General features: G+C 34.8%; 1 protein-coding gene across 5 annotated transcripts in view; it reads right to left on the bottom strand.

The window, feature by feature from the left end:
• The window catches only part of pum (pumilio), an 888766-nt gene that overhangs the window by 485176 nt on the left and 377208 nt on the right, over window positions 1–26382 (bottom strand). For all 5 annotated transcript variants that reach the window (XM_069833260.1, XM_069833261.1, XM_069833257.1 and 2 more), the window contains 2 exons: window positions 15229–15419; window positions 7692–7834 (listed from right to left, as the gene is read on the bottom strand). In XM_069833260.1, coding sequence (XP_069689361.1) covers window positions 7692–7834; window positions 15229–15419 — 334 coding nt within the window. The remainder of the gene's footprint in view (window positions 1–7691; window positions 7835–15228; window positions 15420–26382) is intronic.

Below are 26382 nucleotides of genomic sequence, written 5' to 3' on the forward strand. Positions count from 1 at the left end.
GACTATTTTCAAAAAACTACAAATAATGCCCATGGCATGTCAGTATATCTTTTCATTAATAGTCTTCCTCGTATGTAATCGTGAAAACTTTGTAACTAATTCAACAGTTCATAGCATAAATACACGTCAAAAAAATGACTTTCATTCTCCATCGGCAAGTCTATCGTGCTATCAAAAAGGAGTGCGTTATATGGCAGTAAAAATTTTTAATAGCCTCCCTATCGATATAAAAAATGAAACTCAAAACATAAAATTATTTAGGGCCAAATTAAAGAAGTACCTAATTTCTCACGCCTTCTATTCTGTAGGTGAATTCATGACATTCAATAACACTTCATGAAATTGATACTAAAACTATGTGTTGTACTAGTAGACTATATTGTAAATCTCGTCTGTATATATTTCATCTAGACTGTGACTATAAATTAAGATTTTATAATAGTATTAAGTTTTTTGACTTGTTCCATATTCTAGTGTAAGCATGTATGAATACCATGGAATGTTAATAAATACAATAAAATACAATACAATACAATACAATACAAAATTACATGGTATACAAATATCTTAGAAATTCAGTACTAGGACACATAATGACTAATTATGTATAAAATTTCAGGACAAGATCTCAATTCGAACATAATATCTTTGGTCGGTGGGAAAGGGCACACAAGTCAAAAAAGTCTATTTTTCTGTTGTACCTAATCACATAAGTCTAGTATTTTTTCTAATTTTTGAAATAAAAAAAATTCTTGTATTTTAAATTGAAAAGGGTCTTACTTTAACCAACATGAATTCAGTTAAGAGTAGATTAAAAAGAAAGTCTCTCCTGAAAAGTTAATCTTTTGACTTATGTGCCTTTTCCTGCTGACCAAAGAATATTCACCTTCGGATTAAAGAAAACATTCATCAAAATTAATTTGCAAGGTTTCCCCCCTCCCCAAACCACACAATTTTGGGATAAAGATATTATTCATTATTATTATTATTATTATTATTATTACCAATAATAATAATAATAATAATAATAATAATAATAATAATAATATGTTTTTGTTGTTAGTACTAGTCTTATTTGTCTCTATCAAGTACCAAACTATTTAACGTTGATAAAAATTTGTGATATGAGTCAGTTATTGGCAAGATGAAGCAGAAGTTGTTACAGGATTCTTCGGTTTTAATTTCTCTCTTTTTTTTTCCCCTGGCATCTTTCATGTGAGTATCAGTGCCACATACTAAGTTAGTTAGTTAGTGTGGTTAAAGGGCATGCAGCTGCTATGGCTATTTGAGTCCTTACGTCCTTACCACATATTGAAATGCATGATACAATTTCATTAAGGGATGAGGATACTGAAAATTTAAATGATTTGATTTGTTTTCTCCTTGAAGCTTCAATTTTCTGTGTGCTGAATGACAGTACATATAAAATTTAAATTTGAGTATTATGTTTAAAAAAAATGCAGAAGGGGGCCGAAATTTGGCAATTTGTAACTATTTACAAAAATTTATATAACTCAGTTTTTTTTTTTTTTTTTTTTTACCATTAGATTCACAAGAAGATTTACTACAAAATGGGTTCATTTGATTTTTAATATGCTTTACAGAAACACTGTAATTGATTTTTAGAATATTATGGATTTCAGTTTTCAGGTCCACTTTCTTGCATATTATACTACTAATAACACAATTTGGGACATGTGGCTGACATCTATGGCTGACCACTAGGATCCACAATACAAAGCAGAGGTTAGCTTAAAAATAAAATACAATATGATTTGCGGAGAGAATACAAAACAATGATAAATTTTAAAATAAAGTACAATTGAGGACCGTTTTTGCAAAACTTGCCAACTGTAAAAACTAAATTTTATAGGAAACACAAATAACTGAAATAACTGCAAGTTTTGAAAAACCGATCACACTTTGACACATTACTGTGAAGGAAATAATAAGATTTTCCGAAGAAGCCTTTAGCATCATGTAGAGGCCTGTCTTATGTTAACTAATTCACCAAAATCTCAATTTTGAAAATTTTGCAGTTAGCAAGTTTTGCAAAAATGGTCCTCTATTTGATTTCGGGGAAACATCATGAGATGAAAGTACAATGAAGAATAATGAAATGAAGTAAATAATATTAAAAAGTGTTACACAAGTGATTATATAAAATGGATAATGAATCTCTCAATATCATTAGACAAATTTTAACTTAAATGAAGTTCCCCTAGCGCCAAAAAGAAGTCCTTTCATTTTCCATGTATTAATATTCATTTTGTATCTCTCACTGAAATGAGGAATACATGGATTGTAAATAGACTTCTTTTTATCATTAACGTTATTGGCTTGTTGATCATTTTTTTCTCAAAACGGACAGTGGGGTCAAGAATGAGGCTTCTTTGATTCCGGCGATCGATGGCTATAACGTCTGCTCTTCTAGTTGATCCATTCTCACCCAAGCAGTGCACTTCTTCGTAAACCTCCCACTTTGCCTTCTGAAGAGTGGTTGCGATGAAGCTTCTCGCTTAATGATGGTGATTGTTCCTCAGTAGTTCTTCTTTAGGGTAATAGCCCAAAACATGCCCAAGGGTTTCTACTTCGCTGCATCCAGAATGAGTAAGTTTTGATCTTGGAAGGAGTGGCCTGGTGATGTTTGTGGACATCTTTATGGCATTGGTCCACTCTGAGGATAACATCAAAGAGTTGCTTTTTGGAACTTCACTGTAAGTCACCACTCCTTCACCTTTTTGTACAAGACGACATCAATTATTAAACAACTTCTGCCATAACTCAGATCTTAAACTTCGTCCTGTCATCGAATGTGCTTCTACGTTGTCGGGAATGTTCATTTGTGAAAGAGCCTCTTGTTTTTCAGTTTCAAGATTGCTGCAGAAATGGAGATATTCGTCATTTATTTTTAGAAGGCTTATGGCAATATTGTAGTGCTGGAGGTGTGCTTCCATTCATTAAATAAACCAAGGCCACGAAGAAGATTCTTCGGAGCATATAGCATATCATGCGGACAATCGTGCGGTAAGCCCACAATTTCCTTAGCACCTGTCCGGACAATTTTATCAGTATCATGTAAAAAAGATTTTGGAATCTTATTCAATGGTGTACTTTGGAGCAACTAAATGCCGTGTGTGTGTGTGTGTGTGTGTGCGCGCGTGCGTGTGTGTGTGTGTGTCTATATAGATTCAGTTTCTGATCAGCTTTCATTAAATTAATAGTGATTAACTTGTCAATATCTTTTAGTAAAAGTTCGAATAATACTTCGTTGATCAAATACAATTTCTACAGAAAATGTAATTCCCAAATATTTGACGATTACACTTGGTCCAATAGAATTAATAATTGTATTTCCACAATTCAAAGTGATAGTGTCTTAGCCGAGATTACCATGTTTAATGTCAATGAGATTACAGGTTGGGGGGGGGGGTAATATTCGAACCAATTTTTGATGAATTTTGAATTGTCAAATCCATTAATATAGAAACTGACTCAAGATCCTTACTAATGAGGGCTCAATCATCGGCGAAGGCAATAATTGAGACATAGCTAACAGTAGGAGATAACTGGTAACTGTATTCTTGGGCTATTTCAGGTTCGATTAATTCTTTAACTATATTATCAATAGCTGAGTTAAAGAGAACTGGGGATAAAGGAGAACCCTGAGCTACTCCTTTCATATTGAATTTGAACATCAAAATTCTAATGAATTTTTTTAAATTGTCTGTTTAAGATCTGTACAAAATTTGAACTTCCTATTATTGATAGTTTCTGAGATATCAATTTATGTTGAGCACTGTGACCAAGAACACAATTAACGGAAAAAACACATCTAAAGAGTCACTTGATATAAACTTTCACTTTAAGGGCCAGACAATAATTGTTGTGGGCTTACTATATTTACTACCATTTTTTTTTAAATACATTTTCTGCCTTATTTTTCGAGCAGTTCCTCACAGTTTTCATATTATTTACAAGTCTAGCCTTCTATTTGCTAATCCTATCGATGATGTGTAACTAACTATATATACAAATTCACTACAAAACACAAAATTACACTAACTGCAACCTATATAATACACACTATTTGCATGTGTTTCAGGCACTACAATAACTATTTCTGCCAAGATGTAACACCCACATTTCTTAACTTTGGATCAAAACAATTTTCAAGCATGTCTGACAAAAACAACTAAAGGAATAACACTATCTCCTACTATCTAGTGAATAAAACTAAAAACTATTGGAGATAGGGCTGCAATACTATTGAAGAATGAAATTATATAAAATAAATAACCCAAATCAGATTGAGAATGTAGTAAATTTGAAACAAATGAGATTGAAAAATTAATAAATACCTGGCCAACAGACTTTTAGAAACGGCATCATTAAGATAAATGTCCTAGCATTGAGTTAGGACTTAAATTTTATTTGTAATATATTCTCTAGAGTCAAAAGATTATTTTAAACAATTTTTTTTTCTATAAAGGATGAAATAATCTTTTAAGAACCTAAAAAAAGCCTAATCTATGATAATAAATGGCTAAAATTGCTTTTATAAAAACCTAAAAATCCGAGCCTTAGTGATTACCTGACATTCGCCTCACAGTTTGATAATTCCTAAGGAAAACCAACTAAGCAATCATGCCAAATGGGGAATCAAACCCACATTGCAGTGCAGCTCTGGATCAACAGGAAAATGTGCCTACTGTCTGATAATCCAGTGATTATTATTATTATTATTATTATTATTATTATTATTATTATTTATGAAAAATTAGTGAATATATTCACATCTTCCTATTATTTTGTCTTTACTGGACGTCTATGCGACAAATCTGTATAAAAAATAGAAGTCCTTCCTTGTTATTCCTACAGGCACAGGCAAAGCTACAGGTGGTGATAAGAGTGCCTGGGCATCCCCTAATGGAACTGTGGACCCTTAAAAATATTTGAATTGTACAAAACGCCTTGAAAATTACCAAACTCAGAAATATTTTGTAAATCTTTTTCCTTCTTGCTCAACATTCAGTTATGCACGAATCTGACCTGAGACTCCTTAAATATGAAACTACAGCTTCCAAACAAACTTTCTAAGAATCTCGAAAAACTGGCTTAATTGGGTGGTAAATCACGACGAGCTGAAGATCTACAGTTCATTTTATAGTGTCCTCAAGAACTTCTCGATCATGTCAATGACTAGATGCCTATGTAAAAGGACGTTTTCAAAACTCTCTCTGGTAAAAAACAAACTAATAACCACAAAAACGAAACAGGTTGGACGCATTCCTTCTTCTAAGTGTGTAACATGAAAATACATCATGCACCAGTGCAGATGAAGTCATTAATGAATTTAAGAACATGGTTCATTTCCAGAGGTGTCTTTTGTTATAACTACTCTTAGTAGCATAACCAAGTAATTGTCAGAAAGTCTGCTGTTCTTGTTTTCTGTATTTTATATCTCTTAGGCCCGATTGTATAAACCATTTAATCTTAGATCAGAGGTTAAATTGATCCTTGTTTCAGCTGAACTTGGAATTTTGTGTTGTATAAAGTCTAATCTGAGATTAATTTGTCTCAAACTAAAGTCAACTTTGACTGAAGAAATTTCTCCGATTAAGTTAGATGATCCAAGTTCAGTTATTTCTTTTCTGTTTGAAATATACGAGTATACGAGTGACAGTTTGTGCAAATAAAATATCCATTATTATTAATATTAATAGATATGATAGGTACAGTTATATATATTTCTTTCAATTTCTTGCCTTAATACACAAACAATCTTATATTTTATAAGGCTCTATCGTGTTCAGCAGTATCAAATAACATAACATATAATTATATTATGTTTATAACAACCATTAATTATTAACGGATATGATAGGTACATTCATAAATTTTCAATTAACTGTATTACTAAACGAAAATTGTCGTTTTATAAAGCTTTATTATGTTTAGCAGTATCAAACACCATAACATGATAACAACTCGGAGAACAGTAACCTTCTTCTTATTGTCCGCCATTATTTACATTGCACAAAAAACCAGTGTCTCCAACAGAGTGTACGGAAAGTCGCCAAAAAGTAGTTGTAAAGTCGCTAGATTTCCCATTATCGACAAAGAAAGATTAAATTTTGTCACTATGGGGTGCTAAAAAGCTCGCTAAATTCCTATTTAAGCAATATAAAAGTTAAAAGAAATTGTTGTTGAAAAAGAGTTAAAGTCGCTAGATTGGCAACACTGAACAAACCTGTCCGCGCATCACGTTTTTCACCTGTTTATGCGATGTTGCCAAATCCTTTTCACGTGAACTTAGATTGCGTTTGAAACAAGGTAATTTGATCGCAGGAAAGTTTTATACAATAGAAGAAGTGTCTGAACTCGGTTCACTTTTCGATCTTCGATCAAAGTTGATCTTTAGTCAGGGACATTTATACAATTGGGCCTTAATCTTTTTAATCTATGTTTATCTCAAGATATCTACTCAAATAATTTAAAAAATACAGTAGTCATTCCAACTTATAAACCAGGAGATAAAAGGACATGAATAATTTACCGATTCATCTTACTTATACCAAACTTAGCTAGAATTCTAGAAAAATGCATTAAACATAAAGTAGTTCATTATTAAAAAAAAAAAACAATATTTTATGCAGTATTCAATATACCCTACTGTTTTCAAAACAATAAAAGCCCTAGTGATGTCATATTTCAAGTAATATAGACAATAATAAATGAACTAGATACAAGCAACAAATGTTTAGGTATATTTTCTTTGAATATAAAGGCTGGTAATGCTATTGTATATGCGTACTGCAATTGTTGGATATAAAAATTAACACAATAATATGCAATATAGTAGAATGTGGCAAATTTTTCATTATAGCACAGCTGTAGTTCCAGGTCACGCAAGTAGCAGCATGAGGGACATCCCTTAAAGAAATTATCTAGCTTCGTCTATGCTACCAGGACACCTCTACCAGTTTCTTGGAAGTGTGATTAGAGGTGTCTGACACTGTTAACCTAAGATATTGATACAGCGTCGTTAAAAACAAGACTATTAGATAGACAGGCAATCAGAGATGCATTATACATCATGTGATTGTAGTACACATCAGAATAAATCACGCTTAAAACCTAGAACACTGACTGAGCTGTAAACTAATCAGACTGCAAAGTACTGTTTATAGGGGTCTAAAAATATCTCAACCATAAATGACATGTATGCATTAACAATCATATATTCAGTAATTATTTCAGAATGTTTTCTCCTCTAGAAGGCGGAGAGAAGAAATGCAACACCCTGGAAGAGTGGATGAAGTTAATAAGATATTGGATATTTTATAATGGCAATGATTTGTTATTGTCCACACCACCACCCTCATCATCCACATCCATATCCTGGCGGACACAACGAGCATTCTTACAGCACACTATTTCGTCACTAATTTTAAAATTAAGAAAAAGCTAAGCAAAGTTATACTTGATACCTGGAATTTATGCTCATATACATTTTTGGAGTAGAGGTCATTTCTCATCTGTGGGAGAGTCAATACTGATTAGGTTAATTAATATATGACTGAAAACAAGCGAGTAGTTAATCTGCAGTTCCAGGGAAGTAATACTTAACTCCATCATCCAAGTGTATTTAGATCGATCTTCTGTGGGTATGTAGGTACTTTACTTACTTAAAACCTTTGTCGTCATCCACGAGACCATTCTGGACAATGCCATTGGGTTGTGTTGTGTTGCCGTTCTCCACATCCTTTTTGCTTGCCTCGAATGGTGAAGGTGCTTTGTCCTTATCCGTTTTGTCCGTGTCATTGGGATTCTGCGCAAGTGAAAGAAACATTGAACTCATTACTTTCAGCACTCAAAGGTTTGTTGACTCCATGACTAGACTAGACTGTTTTGTAAATAGCAATGACCTTGGTAATGAACGAGATAATAGTCTCTGACGTGAAAGTATCTTTGTGTTGTTTTATCTAACATTTAATATCTTACTAATGATAAATGTGAATGTGCTAGGTTGTTACGTAATATTTACGAAGATAGGGGGAAAAAAGTAAAAGAACTTCCGTAAGCATAGTAAAATCATTTCGTGACAAAAATCTATTTTTTTTTTTTATTTACTGTCCGGGTATATTTCCAACCTTTTAAAACCATAGGAATGAGTTTCTGTTTAAACAAACACCCGAGGCAAACTGTTCAAACGAATGTCTAAGTTATAGTAACTTATCAAAATATAAACTGAAAACATAAGATCTGATTAAATTTCATGTCTATCTACTGTTTGTAACATCCCAATTATGCAACAGAAAAACTGTTATATTAATAAATTCATCTTGGAACAACGGCAAGAAATGCAATGTCGTTATGTAGCACATGAATTCTTTATGCTGTAGATCAAGTGGAACTCCATCCCAATTTTAGAGGACTAGAGTTCGATAAAAGAGAAATTGGCGATTCATAATCTTTCCAGAGTATCTGGGTGTTTTCCACTATCTTGAATTTCTTCTCTATTGTCTTGAACATTTAATCGGCTACATTTTGTTTATATAATAAGTATAGCTACTTTTAAAACAATGTTATTGGTTAATGGACTTCACACACAGCTAGTGTGCCCAGTTCTTTAAGTAAGGTGATAGAGACAATGTTTGTACACTTTATTAGAACACACTGTAAACCCAAAATTGAACTTATACGTAAATTTAACTACTACTCTTAACTCATATAGTCTTAGAAGAAAGTTTTGTCGCACAGATACTTTACAAGTTCCAGAAAGGAGGCAATCCACATGATCAGAGGACGAGACCTGGTTCACAAGAGAACTAGTTGAGGTAATGAAATTAGTTTTGTTTCGTTATATGTCTGATCATGTGCACTGCCTCCTTTCTGAAGGACTTATAAAGTATCTATGCTATAACATTTTTTAAGACTACACATTCTGGGATCGAGCCCGGACTCATTTCACCCTCACATATGAAGATTAAGAATTAAAATTAGACAGACTCCTTGGTTGTGTGAGCAATACGGACAAAGACCATAATGTGAGATTCTTGGATTGTTGCATCGTGTCACAGACATAGACACACTTAATCTTCCAGACTTATCATTGGGACAGGCAGGGTATCGGGAAACTTGTACTCAATCAACATATTGGTTTCCCATTTTACTGCCTTTTCTGATGATGAATGAAGCTGATATGTAGGTATGAGAAGTTAGAAATTCTATCGCTATGACAAGGTGCGTACACCCAAAACTTCGTACCACGCTGAACATCGTAAAATTACAAAATATATAATTCCCCTTCCCACATTTAACGATAGAATTTAATGTATCACATCTATGACACTGTGCAAACACCTCGCAACAAGCAAGACTATAATTTAAGACAACACAACACAGGAAAAATACAAAATACAAGGCATAATCAAATCCATGTATGGAGAATCGACCCTGGGTCCGCAAAAGATACACTCGCAAACACTGCCATTTGAGTTACGGCTGAGGACAAGTTTCTCATTACGTAATATAAAAATTGTTCGCGTAAATAATATAATTACATGGATTATAACACAAGTCAAATGAAAACAGGTTACACCAGCTAGGAATCTTTCTTGCAAATCTAGTCTTTCAGGTGAAGCTTCCTGTAAAGCAGATTTGAATAATTTAAAGGGAAAAATTGTTCCGGGGCCGGGTATCGATCCCGGGACCTCTGGTTGAACGTACCAGCGCTCTCCCAACTGAGCTACCAGGGAACTCCACCCGACACCGTCTCAACTTTTCCCTTTATATCCACACAACTCGCGTGGGCTGACGAAACGCCAGAGACCCACATCGAGTGCAAATCTGCTTTACAGGAAGCTTCACCTGAAAGACTAGATTTGCATAATATATACGTCACTGTGTACGTTAACAGAAAACCACAATTCCAAGTCACACAAAGTTTGTGTGCACTCGATGTGGGTCTCTGGCGTTTCGTCAGCCCACGCGAGTTGTGTGGATATAAAGGGAAAAGTTGAGACGGTGTCGGGTGGAGTTCCCGGGTAGCTCAGTTGGGAGAGCGCTGGTACGTTCAACCAGAGGTCCCAGGATCGATACCCGGCCCCGGAACAATTTTTCCCTTGAAATTATTCAGGAATCTTTCTTGCTAGATGCAAAATTCACTTCTTATATTTTCCTTCCTTTTTTTTTAATTTATTTTTATTTTTATTTCTCCCCCTACGTAAAATGAACATGTATTTCAATTCAAATCAAAATTAATAAAGAAATCACCACTCACGTCCGTGGAAAGTAATCAGTAAGGATGAATTTATTAAAATATCACGAGGTATAATCATATACTGTTTGTATACTAATCTAATACGAGTAATTGGAGGGCATGCAACAGATATATGACAGTCTTTGATGTGTTTCCTTATTTTGATGAATTTGCCAACAGAAAATCAAGAAGTGCAATTAGTTTGAAGAACTACAACTGAATTTTATTCCACATTTTGTTAATATTAATTAACTAAACTATATTAATTATTTACCATCTATTCTTACATAAAGGAATTGCCACATCCCTCCCCCCAATTTAGAATATAGGATTGTCAAAAAAAATGGAATATAATATTCCTGATTTACACTACACAGAGAAGTTTTCCTATCTCCGTTGGAGAGTAGCTGATGACCCTGTATTTAAAAAATTGTGTGTAATATATAGGACCTATTATATCTGCCTGCTTTCTTCCTTCCATCCCCTACGTAATTTAGTGCACAACTCACTGTTCTACCTGGCCATGATGATGCATAAAAAATTTTCTAAATCAAAGAACTAGCATTTCCGAGTTAGCAAAACATATTCTAAATAATAATATTGACAACCACAACACAATCAAATTTTCACACCCTCCATCCGTCTCACCAACTCAATGTTGCTAATGTCATTATTTCATTAATCTACAAAATTTTGGGCGTGATAAACTTAAAAAAATGTATGTAAAATCTATATAAATTTTATAAATATTTTTAAAAATCACGTAATTTTCTGAAATAAAAATGGATTCCAGTACAAAATCCTAAATGACCATTTCCGAGAAAGGAAATAATCAAGATGTAATATCCTGCATAATACTTTTCCTGCTGTTAATACTCTCGAATGTAGAATGCGTTTAATAATTGGGTATAAAGAGTGAACCGTAAGTAATGTCATTAATTTTAGAACGCTATACGAGATATTTCAAACAAAAAAGTCTAATATTTTTCTCGTTTTAGCTTCCTTTTCCAGATAAAAACGGTTTTATATGAAACATTACATAGCGTTTTCTCGGAAAGCCATTGTTTTAATTCCCAATATGTTCAGTCAATTTAAAAGAGCAGTACTAAATCCTAGCATGGATGGAATTAGTCAAAAGAATCAAACTGTGAAGGAGGGCATATTATGGTGTTGAATAGTGGTGAAGATGGCTGCGCTGACGGATGCGTGCACGTACGAGTGAACAATGTCATTGTTACCAAAATACTTAAGACAGCTGAAATGAAATTAGTGGTACTCTAATATATTATGAAGTAACAATGTATCTTCGGCAAAACAATAACATTATGCATACGGCGGTTAATGTGTTTAGTCCTAAAATTACGTTTCGATAAAAAACGCTGCAACAAAGTACGAAGGAGGATCGAAAAGTAATGCACAACAACTTTTTCTGACAACGTATTTAATAGATAAACAAAACGAAATGATCTAGAAAAAAGTTACAGGTTTTACCTATTTTTCAACACAGGAACCAAGTCATCGACACATTTCCCTCATCGTGACACCAGATTCAGTACATCTCGTTCATAAAACTTCGTTTTCTGGACGTATAACCACCTGTGCATGACTGATTTCACTTCTTCATCCAGACCAAAGCTTTGGCCTTATAGGAATGTTTTCATTGATCCAAAGAGGTGAAACTCAGACGGTGCGAGGTCTGGGCTGTAGGGTGGCTGTTTGCAGCCTCAATGCCTCTGACATTGGTTGCAGTTGCAGCGGTCACTGGTCGGCCCAAACGTGCTTCGTCGGTAAGATTTACTCGGCCCTCTTCGAAGAACCTGGAGATATTTCTATGGTCCAGACAATCAGCACCATACACCTCCAACATTTCCTTGTGGATTTCACTCGGACTTTTTTGTTTTGCTTAGAAAAAACGGACTACACCTCGCTGCTCTTAGAAGTGGACGATGCTAGCACACGTTCCATCTTTCCTCGGTAGTTACCGCTCGTTCCGCCAGGGTGACACCTAATCGAGCCACTGCTGTCTGTAACGCAAGATTCAAACTTTGCATGTCCTAACCAAAACAGTATACCGTAAAGAAATTGTTGTGCGTTACTTTCCGATCCTCCCTAGTACTACCCCAATTCATGTATGAAGCAATGTTCAAAAGGTATACATACATCGTCTAGATAGATTTTTATCGCTAACGGATCAGAACAAAGTAGTTACAGTCCTGTTGTGTAAAACAGGGTAGATAAAAGATACAACAGTAGCAAATGGATCTAGTACGCTTTACAGTGAACTGCAATTTTCAATTTTCAAGGACAATAACTGAGGCTTCGAAAACTGCACAGGCATGACTACTGCCATAATGACTTGTTTTGAATTAAAATAAAGTTTTATGCTGTACTGACTCCACTGACACCTTGCATTACGTCAAGTTGAAATTTTTCGATAACAGATGTATGAAATCATGATGCATAAAGAAAGTTACTTGAAAATGAGCAAGAATATAAAAATTGCAATGTGAAAAAAAGTGCTTCCAACGTCCTACTCAAAATCTCCAATGAAATTAATATTTGTCCCATTTAGTTATAGAATTCGTTGGTACTCAAATTAAACGAAATGTGTGAAAAGAGTTATCATCTATCACAATTTTATTGGGCATGAATAGCCCATTTCCTTCATCTCGTCAGACATTTGGACTTACATCACTCATTTCACTATTTGACGTTGCTACGTTTCAGCATTTCATAAACGCACTTTCATTCTTATGTCAATGACGAGATGATTCATCTCTAAAAACATGTCATCCACACTGACCTCCCAAAGTTTTTAGCCAGCAAAAGACGGCAGGTCGCTTGTGTCAACAAAGAAAAGGGAGGGAGGGAGGAGGAGGAGGAAGAGAGAGATACAAATTTCCCTTCGTAACTACATAGTTCTTCCCTTGACGGAATTGAAATCAGATTCTCTTGTTTTGTAGCTACCGTTCAACAACTTCACCAGAAGTTAAGAAATATGCATAAGAAATAGCTGTCACATTCCGGAGTATGTTTACATTTCACAATTCAATGCAACTGTAACAAATCGGCAGAAAACTTCCAGGAAATTGTTATATTTTCTTAACTCATTTATAGTGAAAAATTACAATAAAGTAAATTAATGCGGAGAGAACTAGGTTTCGGACAATAAAAAGTGAAGAGCTGTAATATGTTTCTGTAAGAATGTTCCGTTCCCCAACATATAACGTGAGAGCCTTCGGAAAATTTAAACTTGAATCATCACCTGAATTTCTGCAGAAATATAAAGATTGGCCAGTCCAAAGGATACATGCTATGAAATAACACTAAAATATGCATAATACTGTAATGCTTGTCTTCTAGTTAGCTTACATACCTAAATGTATTATCGTGAAATATTCAATAAGTCATCTGTGAACATAATCCCAGATTTCTAACTTAAGGCAATAATGAGTAGCGGCAAACAAGGGTGTAATGGAAAATGTCGTTCTTTGTTGGAAATGTATCTTAAGTTTGGTCTTAAGAACTTTTAGACAATTTCAGTTTCACACACAAGTGGCCAAATTACGAGTAAGCACAATGTCGGTCCTAAATCTAAGATAACACAAGACATTATAATAAAAACAAACTAATAAGGGACAATCATCCATCCCGACCGACGCATTATGATAGAGTAAATTATCAATGCCGTGCCTTAAAATTACTGGACGTTTTGAAAAAAAAAAAACAATCCCGGATATAGAACACTGAAATAAATTAGCAGAATTTTGAAAGGAGACAGACAGATTATATTCGTTAGAAAATAGAGAAGAACAATTAACAACAAAAGATGTAAGCAACTTCGTTTACTCTACTGATACGAAACCCTCTTTTTCTAAACACAAGGCTCTGCTTGCAGACAACAGACGCAATCTTAGTGTCAACAATCTGGAGATGATTTTCGTCGCACATTGCAATTCAAAAGGTAAATAATCATACTTATTTCACAAAATTGTATCATATTGTTTGCAAATCTTGTTTCAGTTAATATTGTTTTCTCATTTAAAGATGTTTGTATGATCATGGTCGCGTTTTATACAACCATATTATTAAAATTTTTATTGCATATTTCAACAATATAGGCCTATGTTGTATATTTTAACATTTTTATGGTATTCTTGCATGCATATTTTGTAACATGACAGAGTATTAACTTCTGGGCCCTACCCTAGGGCCCTACTCATGAGCAGACAGCGGATTTTCGGTCCCTACACAGCGACGTCACGTCTCTTGGCATACGGAGGGAGCTTAGAAATGAGTTCAATGACCTCTCTGCAACTGACGTACTCATAATGTTCAGTATCGGGACCGAAAATCCGCTGTCTGCTCATGAGTCTCTGGGAGGGGGGAACAGATAATATTGGTATAAAGTACGGGTACAATCAGCTAATAGGTTATGTATATGGAACATAATAGCGAACGAGTGCTTCAAATACCATTTTTTAAGTTGGTTAATTGAAATGCTAATAAAACACTTTTCACTCACGATGCAACACGTAATTTTAATTGGTAGGCTCATCAGTGATGAATTCCATGTTATAATATCTTAAAATAGATAATTACAGCAAGTTAAAACGATTACTCTTCTTTGACTTTTTTTTAATTTTATTTTAGTAGGTTATTTTACGACGCTTTAACAACATCTAAGGTTATTTAGCGTCTGAATGTGATGAAGGTGATAATGCCGGTGAAATGAGTCCGGGGTCCAGCACCGAAAGTTACCCAGCATTTGCTCATATTGGGTTGAGGGAAAACCCCCTGAAAAAACCTCAACCAGGTAACTTTCCCCGACTGGGAATCGAACCCAGGCCACCTGGTTTCGCGGCCAGACGCGCTGACCGTTACTCCACAGGTGTGGACACTCTTCTTTGATAAGTGCTGGGCATGTCATTTTGTCATTCCATATACATTAGAGATCTTACCAGAACGAGACCCCTCATTCTTGGCTCCAAGTCTTTCCCCGTCGGAGAGGATCCCAGGACGTACTCTACCATCTTCACACCCAAACCACCGGTTTCCGAAGAACGTGGTGAAAGAATATTCGCTGCCTCGCTGCCAGGAAAGCTGCCCGAACGTCGGGGAACCATCGTTATTGGTTGGGAGACAGAATGATCTGTAAATACAACACATATTACGTTCAGTTCCTCGTAGGTAATGAAGGGTATTCACAACTTAAATGACTATTGCAAGCACCACAATCACCAACATGAAATTAGGTACACAGTTGTCTTCAAGGCAACTTTTAAAATACTATTTATTTTCCAGTAATTAATGCGGGAATGTCGTTAAAAAAGTAATATCTAATCTTTATTAGTAATAAATCTGTAACCAACATTTTTCCGGTAATTTTCGCTTTTCAAAAATAATTGGTGTTAACACGTATAATTAACCATCCTGAGACCAAAAATCGCATTTTTGAAACTTTTTGTTTCTATGTCTGCTAGGATGTTTGATACTTTTCACGCGAAAATGGCTAAACTGATTTCTACGAAAATTGGAATATAAATTTAAGTTCATTCTAACTTAGATTTTAGGCTATATGGCACTCAAAATACTTTATTTAAAATGAGGGTTATAAGGGGGCCTGAATGAAACAAATTGAAATATCTCTATTATTAATTTTCATGAAAAATATTACAAAGTTTCTTTAAAACGGTTTCCAATAAGTTTTATTCTATGCAGAATATTGATAGGACTGATATTTAACGAGATACACGAGTTTTAAAATAACAATACGTTTTATCAGCGCTGCCTCAGACTCAGACTAACTGGCTATAATGAAATGAAAACAAATGACTGCGTCTATTTAAGGCGGCCTTGCACACGACAAACGGAGAATATTATTCTTTTAACACTATTTTTATACGGATATAATTGTATCCTATGATGGGATTATATAAGTGTTTATCAATATTAATATACAGAGAATGTTTGTGTATTTGTATGAAGTAATCTCAGAAGCTATTTGACCGATTTGGATAATTCCTTCACTATTTGAAAGTGTAGTTTCTCTAGATGCTATAATGCCATTACGGTAACTCTTCAGTGAATCGAGAACGATTAAAATAGATCCTTACGCATAGAAACTTGATATTCTGTTGCAATGTTATATTAGGCCTACTTGATTATTTAAACTTTATTTGGTCCACATAAAATACTCTAATTTTATACACTTCAATTTCCTTTTGTCCACAGAATATAATAGTATTTTTACGAGTTTTGTCGTAAAGATGAGTATTTTCTGGACCAAAAACACAGCACATATGCAGTAAAAATTAATATTTTACCGTTGAGGTCACTGGAACTGAGTCATTTTACAAAGTGTCACGAAATGGCATTCCTACGCTCTTAATTTACTCGTATTCGTTTCCTGTGTTTCTTGAAATAATATTTATGTACCATATTCATTTTCTTCTTTTTATTTACATAAACAATGATCCACAACCGAGCGAGTTGGCTCAGATGGTAGCGTTTGAGATTCGCATTTGGGAGATGCCTGGTTCAACCCCTGGCCGACCAATCTGATCGGGATTTTTCGTGGTTTCCCTTAGTCACAAAGAAAAATACCAGATTGGAAATATACATGCCATGATTCATTACGCCTCAATCACCAATACCAAAAAACATTAATCATCTAAAAACCATCTTAAAAAAAAAAAACTCAACAAGGCTAAAAACGGCCTACTGATATACTCATACATTCTAAACACGCGACATAACCACAGATGTTAAAGCGTGTATAAATACATTTAACAAAGGGATGAAAGATATACAGTGAGACCAAAATAAAAGATTATATTCGTACACAATATTAACTCCTTCCATCAAACACGGATGTTCCCTGAACCGAATGTCCTATTTTAATTACGTAATTACTTTACATTTATTTCTAACAAGTGCAGCGAAGAGCACTAGTAACTAATAAGAAGCAGTGTTCATCCTTTCAACGGCAAGTCTACAATATGTGTGTCCATTTTATGAACAAGTGGTGATGATGGTGGTGTTAGTGAACGTTAAGTAATGGTACAGATGGTGAAGTGGTAGTGGTGGTGGTGGTGGTGGTGATGGTGCTAGTGACCGTAGTAAAAAGGGTTGAGTCCGTGTCTCTTACAGCTTACATGGAAAATGTTCCTAATAAAATGGTCAAAACGCCATAAAATCAGTCAAGTACAATACATCTACAACACAGGAATAATTGAAGAGGTGGATTCCAAATTGGCGAAACAAATTTGACGCTCCTAGTGCCTTCATATTTTATTTCATTTTACTATATTAGGTAGTTGAATTTATTTTGACACTTCTCTGAAGTATTTACAGTCACTCTCCTTGGTATATAGATTTAATTAACTTAGTGTTTTTAAACGGACTTAAGTCGAGACTAAGGAAAGTCTGGAAAATAAACTTACACAGGTATACAGTGTGTGGGCTTGCAAAGGATACATTAAAACGTAAAAAGTTCTTAAAAATTTGAGAAGGAGCAAATTTTTGTCCTAAGTAAATTAATTCTTCCTTTCACATTTCCACATAAGCTATAGTTTCGTAACACTGAACTCGGGGAGGGAAGATAGCTCTTGCATCGTTTTCCTCTACCATAATGGCTCTCGAAATAAATGCAATGATCGAATCTGAGACGTGTACATCCCTTGTTTGCCTGCTACCGCCTCTACTTTCTGATATACTATGACCTTGGTTCATAAAATACTTACACAAACCATTCATTCTCTTCGCTCGACTTGGGTGATCGATAAGAATATTTTCACACAAACAGTACCAACTAAGCCATTCCAGACAATTGTTTCGTAACTGTAGATTTATTTTAAAAATAATTTACGTCACCAGTTGTAAAATTACTGGCATTACAACCATGTTTCTTTATGAAAACAGGTTATGATTGGTTTCCCTCTTGCATCTGAAACTGAACTATTTCTCGCATACTTTCAGCGATTTCTACTGTACACCAGTCAAACTCAATTCTTACTGGTTGTCGACTTATCGTTAGGTCAGTTTGAAAGCAATAAACAGAATACTTAGGACAGTTGAGAATAAATTTAACATTTTTCACTGCATGTAATTAATTATTTATAGCATTACAGAATACGTATATGTTTATGTCCCTTTGATAGAAGGCGAAATAATAATTCTGAAGATATGGGGACATTGTTAAAAAAATGACTTAGGACACTTTGGAATTTACCTTCAATGGCATTGTGAACAGTAATAAATGAAATCCAAGAAAACAAATATTCATGAAATTTCCAAGTTTAGAATATTTTCGGCATGCCTCTACAGTTATTCCATTTTTACTGTGAAACACAGAAAGCCCCTCTGGAAAAACATTTGCAATTTTTTTAAATTTTGGCATTTGGATGATATAACAAAGTATACTCTAATTATCAACTCTTGTTTGCTGAAATTCTTTCGACAAAAATGAAAGTTTTATTAAGTGACAACGGGGGTTAACAAAGACTGTTATGGACAAATGAAATTATATGGCAGACTCGCTTGACAAATATAATTGACAATTATGTATTTTATTTTACGTCGTTTTAGACTCTCTCGCAGAAGGTCATGAAAGTAGTATTTTTTTTTTTTCGAAACTGATGTAGATATATGTTCAAAGTATACTTCCTCACAAATCTTGTACACATCAGGAAGCGAGACCTTGCATGTGAGCTGTGCGACAGGTGAAAAAGTGAGCTGTCAGAAAGAGAGTCTGTCTCATGATGGTTAATATTATACGAATCTACAGACACAGAAGCTCATATCAGACTAAAATCTAACCTTCCCCTTCATACCTATTGGAGATACAGTCACGGCACATAAGGTCACAGGACAGAGTTTGCCTCCTCTGCTGGAAGTATATACTGAGAATTTGAAAAGAAAATTTACAGCTCACATTTACGCCCTCGTCAATTTTAAACGTCATTTGGTGAGGCCTTTATCGGAAGGAAATCGAAGTTAACACTAATTCTTGTTAAGCTGCAATAAACATACAACTAGAGAAACTGAAGTTACTTTCGGATTAAATTACTCTAGAACAATAATTCGCAAACAGTGGCTCGCGAACCCTTACCGGCCGTCTAAAGCCTTTGAGGAAGGAGGAAGGGGTCGCGATAGGATTTACGAACTAAAAAAAAAAAAAAAAAACACCTTATTAACATATATTTATTTTGTATTTAGGGACATAAACGTTGAACATAAAAATATGTTTCAGTAGTTATAAAATAAAAATAATGCGGTAATCGTGTCTGTTTTCAGAAATTAGCTTCTCAAATCTGAGCTCTGTAGAGTGTTAACTATACTTGCTTTTTTTTTTTTCTAAGATGGGACATGACAGTTTAACGGCCGAGCTTGGAATGGTGAATAGATGGAGGAACTAAAACCTGCAAAAATAGTCCCTGTAAATGTATAATAAATTTCACTTTGTTTTTAAATTACAGGCGCTTTTCATTTCATGTGGTTTATTTCTCACATCATTAGTTCATGGTTATTAAATCAGTAGGCCTTCTAAGAAAAGAATCTATTCATTATTGCCATCAATCTGAAAACACGGAATAGTGGAAGCTTCGAGACGTATGACGGTGCATAATTTTTCTCTCGTTGCTAGAAACGACTCTAAATTAGCGATTCCCTAAGAAATGGTCAGGTCGTGGATAACTCATTGGTTGTGGGGGATCAACAGCCTTGCCTCAGAACTGTGTATTGTTAATATTGTATATACCACTGCCACCAGGTGCTTGCCCACTTGCAGTGTAAATAAATACATACATACATACATACATACATACATACAACTCATGACGGCCATTTTTAACACTATTTACAGAATTATGCATGGACTTTGTAAACAAAGATGTAAACAACAGTTGTAATAAGTAACTAAACGTATCTATAACTTAAAAACAGCGAAATTCACTATATATTTATATGGATTTTGTTGTCTTTCTAACTCCTATTTCCATACCACAAAGGTTTTCCACACAATAAGTAACATTCCAGTATATCCCCAAGTTGAGCCATCGACAGAAAAATGGTACAATATCATCGAAAATAAATGTTACGTTCATTTATGATACATAGTAGATGATGAGCAATAAGGCAAATATATGTTTTATATACATAAGCTTGATAAACTTCTCAAATGCTATAATGTTTCGTGGCTTAGTGAGTCGAAATAAGGATACCGTAATTTCCCATAACTATGGTCCAGGCACCCAACTATGGTCCAAAACGCATTATGTACTACTTAGTCCCCCAAGGGTTCGGTGTTTGCCATTTAAGGCGCCACTGTGATGGAATTATGTTCCCCATAGATGCTTCTATCTACCATTACACGTGGAAATGATATGGATGCTTAACAAGGTCAGTGTGCATCGTTCTATTGATTGTGTGAAGACATGAAATCATTCAGTTTGTGATTGTTTTATTAAGCTCTCCTGTGTAAACTGGTACGTTATAGATATATGATTCTTTGTACAATTAAACCTGGCTATAGTGTTTACTTTCACGTAATAATTACACTGGTAGAGGTTAAGGACTCTGCGTGAAAAATGTTTAACCTCAAAGCTAGAAGTCAGTCCTCAACTATGTACCACAATTTTCGTGGACCATAGTTGTATATCATTTTGAAATATTTGTCTCAATAAAATGTGAACAATGTGATTATTTACTTCTGAAAATACGGTATCTCAGTATATTCTAAAATACCATTTGAGGCACTCAGAAACAAAGTGATACAAGTGACATTTAGTAAGTTTTGAGATAAATGACTTTGAAGTTGAAAAGGAAATTAAAAAATCTGTTACAGAACTATGTTGCTGTAAATTTACAGTTGTGTATGTTGGTACCTATATTTTTTAACTTCTAAATAGAATTTATCCATTCTAAAACATTTTAGGTAAAATAGGGTCCTAAAGTCACTTGTATTATTTTGCCAAGAAAATATTTTTGTGGAGAAGTAATATAAGTGCAACAGTTTTCGGTATTTGTATATTATTTAAAACAAGAACAACAACATTGCTTACAACATTCAAACATTCCTGTCTTAACAGCATTTGAGCTTTCTGATTATCATATTATAACACAAAAATTTTCTGTGTAACCGAAAGAATCCCTCAGTCAATCTTCTTAACGTATCCAGCTGTTTGCTGACAACATAAAGTCCACTATAGTCTATTCATTTTTTGTTTTTCATGAGAAGTGAGAGGTATTTTGAACGGTGTTCATTATAGATGTCTGTTGCTAGTACCTAGAGTAGTCAGTATGTACTGCAGAGCTGTGTCTTCTGCAATTGGTATTGATGATTTTAATTTACTTCTTTTGTGGTTTATGGATGGAGAGTAAAGAAGAATGTGTTCCAGATCTTCATCGTGACTATTACACCACAGACAAGTAGGAGTATCAGAAAGGCGAAATCGGTGTAGGTACAATTATGTGACAATGTGACCCGTTCTGGCTCTTGTTAAAAATGTTTGAACATGTCTGGGCAATTTTTTGTACATTTTCAGGTCATTTGGTTTCTTTTGAACAGACTGTAAAATTTTTCATTTTTCAGAAGAGAACCAATTGTTGATCCATAAGTTCATAAAATGAGACTTTACTGAAGCAAAGGCAATGGATAGAGATATCACTTGAAGAGGTCTTGGTAGCAAATACGATGCCTATTTCGCAACGTTATTGGCTTTCTCGTTTCCAGGTGTACCACAATGACTAGGTATCCATTGAAATGTTATTTCCTTTTAGAGTTTTTTTTTTTTTTTTTTAGTTTAATTAGTTGTTTCTGAATTGGAATAATTCTATGAGTGTATAGGTTTGGTACATATTTAACTATATTAAATATAGCTTCCTTGTAGTCGGTAAGTATGCACATAGACTTCTCAGAAATTTGAGTAACACACTGAAGAGCAGCATCAATAGCTAGCAATTCAGTGTCAAGACGGAGGATGATGAACATGGTATGAAGTAACTTTCTATATATTTTGGAATATAATACCCTGCTCCTGATGTCTCATCATCAGGATTTAGAGATCCATATGTATAAATTTGAAGATGATCCTTTATGTGCTGCAGAATAGTTCCATGGCATCTAACTTAAGAATGTATGGAGGATAATTTTTGAAATGATTTTCTGTAATTTGTATGCTCTGTTCTGGAATTACTCATTTCCATGGAGGAAATTCACAACTGAAGTTTTAACAATGAGTGTGTCTGTGATATAGACTGATATTTCTTCTTTGTTTATTTTGTAGAAAATACACAGGGTATTATCTGACAGTTTGAATAACATCTGAGATCTGGATGAGGCTTGCAATTTTAAATGTATTTTTAGATCCTTTTTTAATACATAGTGTCTGATAGGTTGAATATTACATTCAAATTCTAGGGCAACAGTTGATGTCGTTTTTAGTTCTCCGAAAGAAGAAGCTTAAGAAAATGTTTAATTTTAAATGTAATTCAGCCTTAGTCGCTGTTCATTACGTCTCAAGAACTCGCATCTCTCTCTGCTGCAACATCTATGTTTCTGTCATGAAGTGCATCTGTAGGACTCCTACCGCGAGTATTCCTTGAACTTTCTCTTCCACGTCCTTCTGTCCTTATTATAGGACCATCCATCATGCTTCAGGTCATCAAGTAAAGAGTAGTGTTTGGGTGGAATGAATTTCTTTAGCTATTGCAAGTTGCTCCACTTAGCAAAAGTTATCCTTATTGTATAGTTGGTCCAGCTCAATGTGTGGAGGCCTCCCACGAAGATGTTTCGAATATGTAATATGTTACCTCTCTCCATTGCGCCAAATGAATTAGTCATAAACAGAAGAGACGCAACAACACTATGTAAACAACGCACTTATATTAGTTTGCCTCTCAGTGAAAACTCTGTATGCATTGCAATACACGAGTTAGGCCAATATGGAGCAGCACTGACTGTAACTGCAGTTATATTACTTTTTCTCTTAACAGAAGTGACGTTAAAGATTTAGAATATACACTTATCTCAATTTTTTTTTTTTAAATGTCACTTGTATCACTTTGCTTCTGAGTGCCTCATTTAACATTATAGTCAAGTAAACAAAGAAACAGATTCAAAGGATCGAAATAAGCCTAATGAATGTAACTCTCAGTACGATAAATAAATATTATCAGTGAATTTATTTGCATAATATTTTGCTAAGAATGTGTTAGTTTATTTTGATACCGTACTTTTGTTCTTTAATATACACTCACCTGCAAAAAAACCGGGCCAACTACATTTTCTTTAAAATTTTTTAAAATTGTAGAACTTTTTAAATAATTTTAAGTGTGCTGAGGTTCATTTAGTTATTCATTTATTTTGTGATACGTAACATTGTAATACTGAATACGTGATAGCCAACAATAATCTGAAAAGAAGATTCGTTCTTCTTGTAATATTGTGTGTAAACTTCTCGGGCTCATTTCGAGCTAAGCCGAAGATGTCTACAGACTGGTAAGCTCTTTTGAGGCAGTATTGGAGTACGCTTCATTGTATACAAATGCACTAAGGCCTACCGATTCAGAAAAAGTGGAAAAGTGGTTGCATTGATAGAAAGTGGGAATAGTCAGCGTTATGTGGCTGCAGTTCTTGGGATTACTCGATCGACCGTACAACGAGTATACCATCGCTTTAGAGAAACAGGAGGTTATTCCAGGAGACCCGGTTCAGGGAGAAAACTAGTAACTTCGGCTTGTGACGACCATTTTACTGTCCTAAACACATTAAGAAATCGCCATTCCACAGCTATTGAGACCAGAAGAGCCTTCCAGAAAATAAGACAAGTTAACGTGTGTGAGAGAACTGTAAGAGGACGTCTGGATGAATGTGGGATGAATCTAGAAGACCACCTAAAGGTGCAGAATTGCTCCAGCAACATCATGTTGAACGATTACGTTTTGGTCACAATCATGCTAATTGGGACCTGGGGGAGTGGCGACGAGTGCTCTTCCCAGATGAATCGAGATTTAGTTTACAGATGGACGTGAAAGAGTGTGGAGAACGTTTTTCTTCATGTACCTTCAGTTCCCACCACGTACCCGCTATTACCAACATCTGGGTGGCCACAAAATCAGTTGAACGTTTGGAAGAAAATTGATAAAACTTGTAAGTTTTTACACCTTTTAATTATATCCATTGTTTGACACTGAAAATAATGGCGCAAATGATAATAAGTTTTTTTTTTTTCTGGGAAGCAATGTTTTCTTAATTTCATAAAGGATTTTCTGATTCTCACCTCATAAAAAATTGAGAAACTTTAGGTGGCCTTTTTTTTTTTTTTTTTTTTTTTTTTTTTCCCCTGTGAGTGTGGTTGTTCATCATTATTGCAGAAAAATGACTTTCAGATTTCACTTGTTTATTGAGTGTTTATGTAATGTGTACTAATAAAGAGAATCCATGTACTTTTTATTTCTTTTTAATATTTCTGTGCTAGATTATGTTTCTACCCTTAAATTAGAAACTCAATGTATTGGTTTACGAATAATTACAGCTCCAGCTATAGTTCATTCATGCTTTAAAGCATGAATATATGAGTGGACCATAGTTGGGCAACTCGGAATACAACTATGTACCAATGCTTATTATTTTTTTAACACTTGTAATTAAATAATTTCAAACACATAGGGGAGACCTGTCTATAGTGGTCCCCTGGGGTAAAGTGGTACCTTCTACTTATCTCTCCAGTTGGTGCTGCCGTCTCCGTTTAGAGTTCCGTAGTACTTCCTTCTTTGTTCAGCCATTACGTACGTGTCTGCTGAAGTGTTTGGACGTGTTAAATAACAAGATAAAGAGAAAATTCCATTTTTTGAAGATCTGATGTAAGGTAAGCTTCCTGTTTCATAGCACTGTACGTTCTGTCATTAGGAGAGTTACTATATAAAGTTATTGCTCAAGTAAGACCCAGTTCTATGCTACATATTTCAATGTTTATCGAAACTATAGAAGATGGTATCCGTCCGTAGCCATGACTTTGTTTAAAATAGAGCGGTCGGGGTAACGTGGTCCCTATTTTTTTCTAGGGGACCATTTTGTCCCAGAAATTGTTAAATTCGTGACTATTTCTTTGTTGTTGCAGAATACAGATAAAATGTCTAGAAATCGACCCCGCAAAACTTCCCAATAGAGCTGGAGTCCAACAAAAATGCGCGAGGCTATCAGGTGTGTTAGGAAGGGTAAAATGGGCTGCAAAAAAAGCCAGCAAATTATTTGGAATTCCAAGAATGACTCTTAAGAGAAGAGTAATGAACTCGAACCAAGACTCAGTTTTAGGTCAGTAAACTTTTGGAGAGGCTTATCTACGAGCAGCAACACCTACAAATGCAATAAATGGCTTCAAAAATGTGGATTATATCCTCTTGATCAAGATGTTTTTGATGATATGGATTTCGCTCCATCGTTGCCTACTGACAGGCCTCTCAATCATGTAGAATCTTCTAACGATTCAGAAACCTTGCCTGTTGACCCAGTTCCATCCACATCCTCAGATACGCCTAATGATGGTTCCATTATCATTCTTCCTGCAGCAATTTCTCCCCAGCCTATTTCATCCTTCACAGTAAATCTGGAAGATATCAGTTCTCCACCCAAATCCACTATTGCCCGTTCCCAAAAGAGAAAAACAGGTTCAGCTGAAATCCTGACCAGTGGTCCGTATAAAAATCAATTGGCTCAAGAGAGAGAGGACAAAGGAGCCAAAGATAAAACTAAGAAAAACAAAGTCCACAATAAAGGGAGTGCGGAGAAATATTATGAAAAATAATCGCATAGAAACTAAGAAACAGCAACAGAAAACGACGAAGGTCGCTCTTCGTGAAGAAACAAGCAGCGAGGAAGGAAGTGATAATGATGATGCGGAGTGCATTTTCTGTAAGGACACATAGGCTATCTCAGGTCAACCGGAGGTGAAGGATGGATACGTTGTTCATCATGCTTAGAATGGGCTCACGAGGAATGTGCTGTGTTTGAAGATGATGGCAGCGACGATTTCAAATGTGATTTCTGTGTAAATAAACTTAAAAAATAAAAAAATAAAAATATTATCTCGCACAAAGACTAGCTTGTGTTTAGA

Source organism: Periplaneta americana, chromosome 8 (assembly GCF_040183065.1).
Source record: "Periplaneta americana isolate PAMFEO1 chromosome 8, P.americana_PAMFEO1_priV1, whole genome shotgun sequence".
Taxonomy (NCBI): Eukaryota; Metazoa; Arthropoda; class Insecta; order Blattodea; family Blattidae; genus Periplaneta; species Periplaneta americana.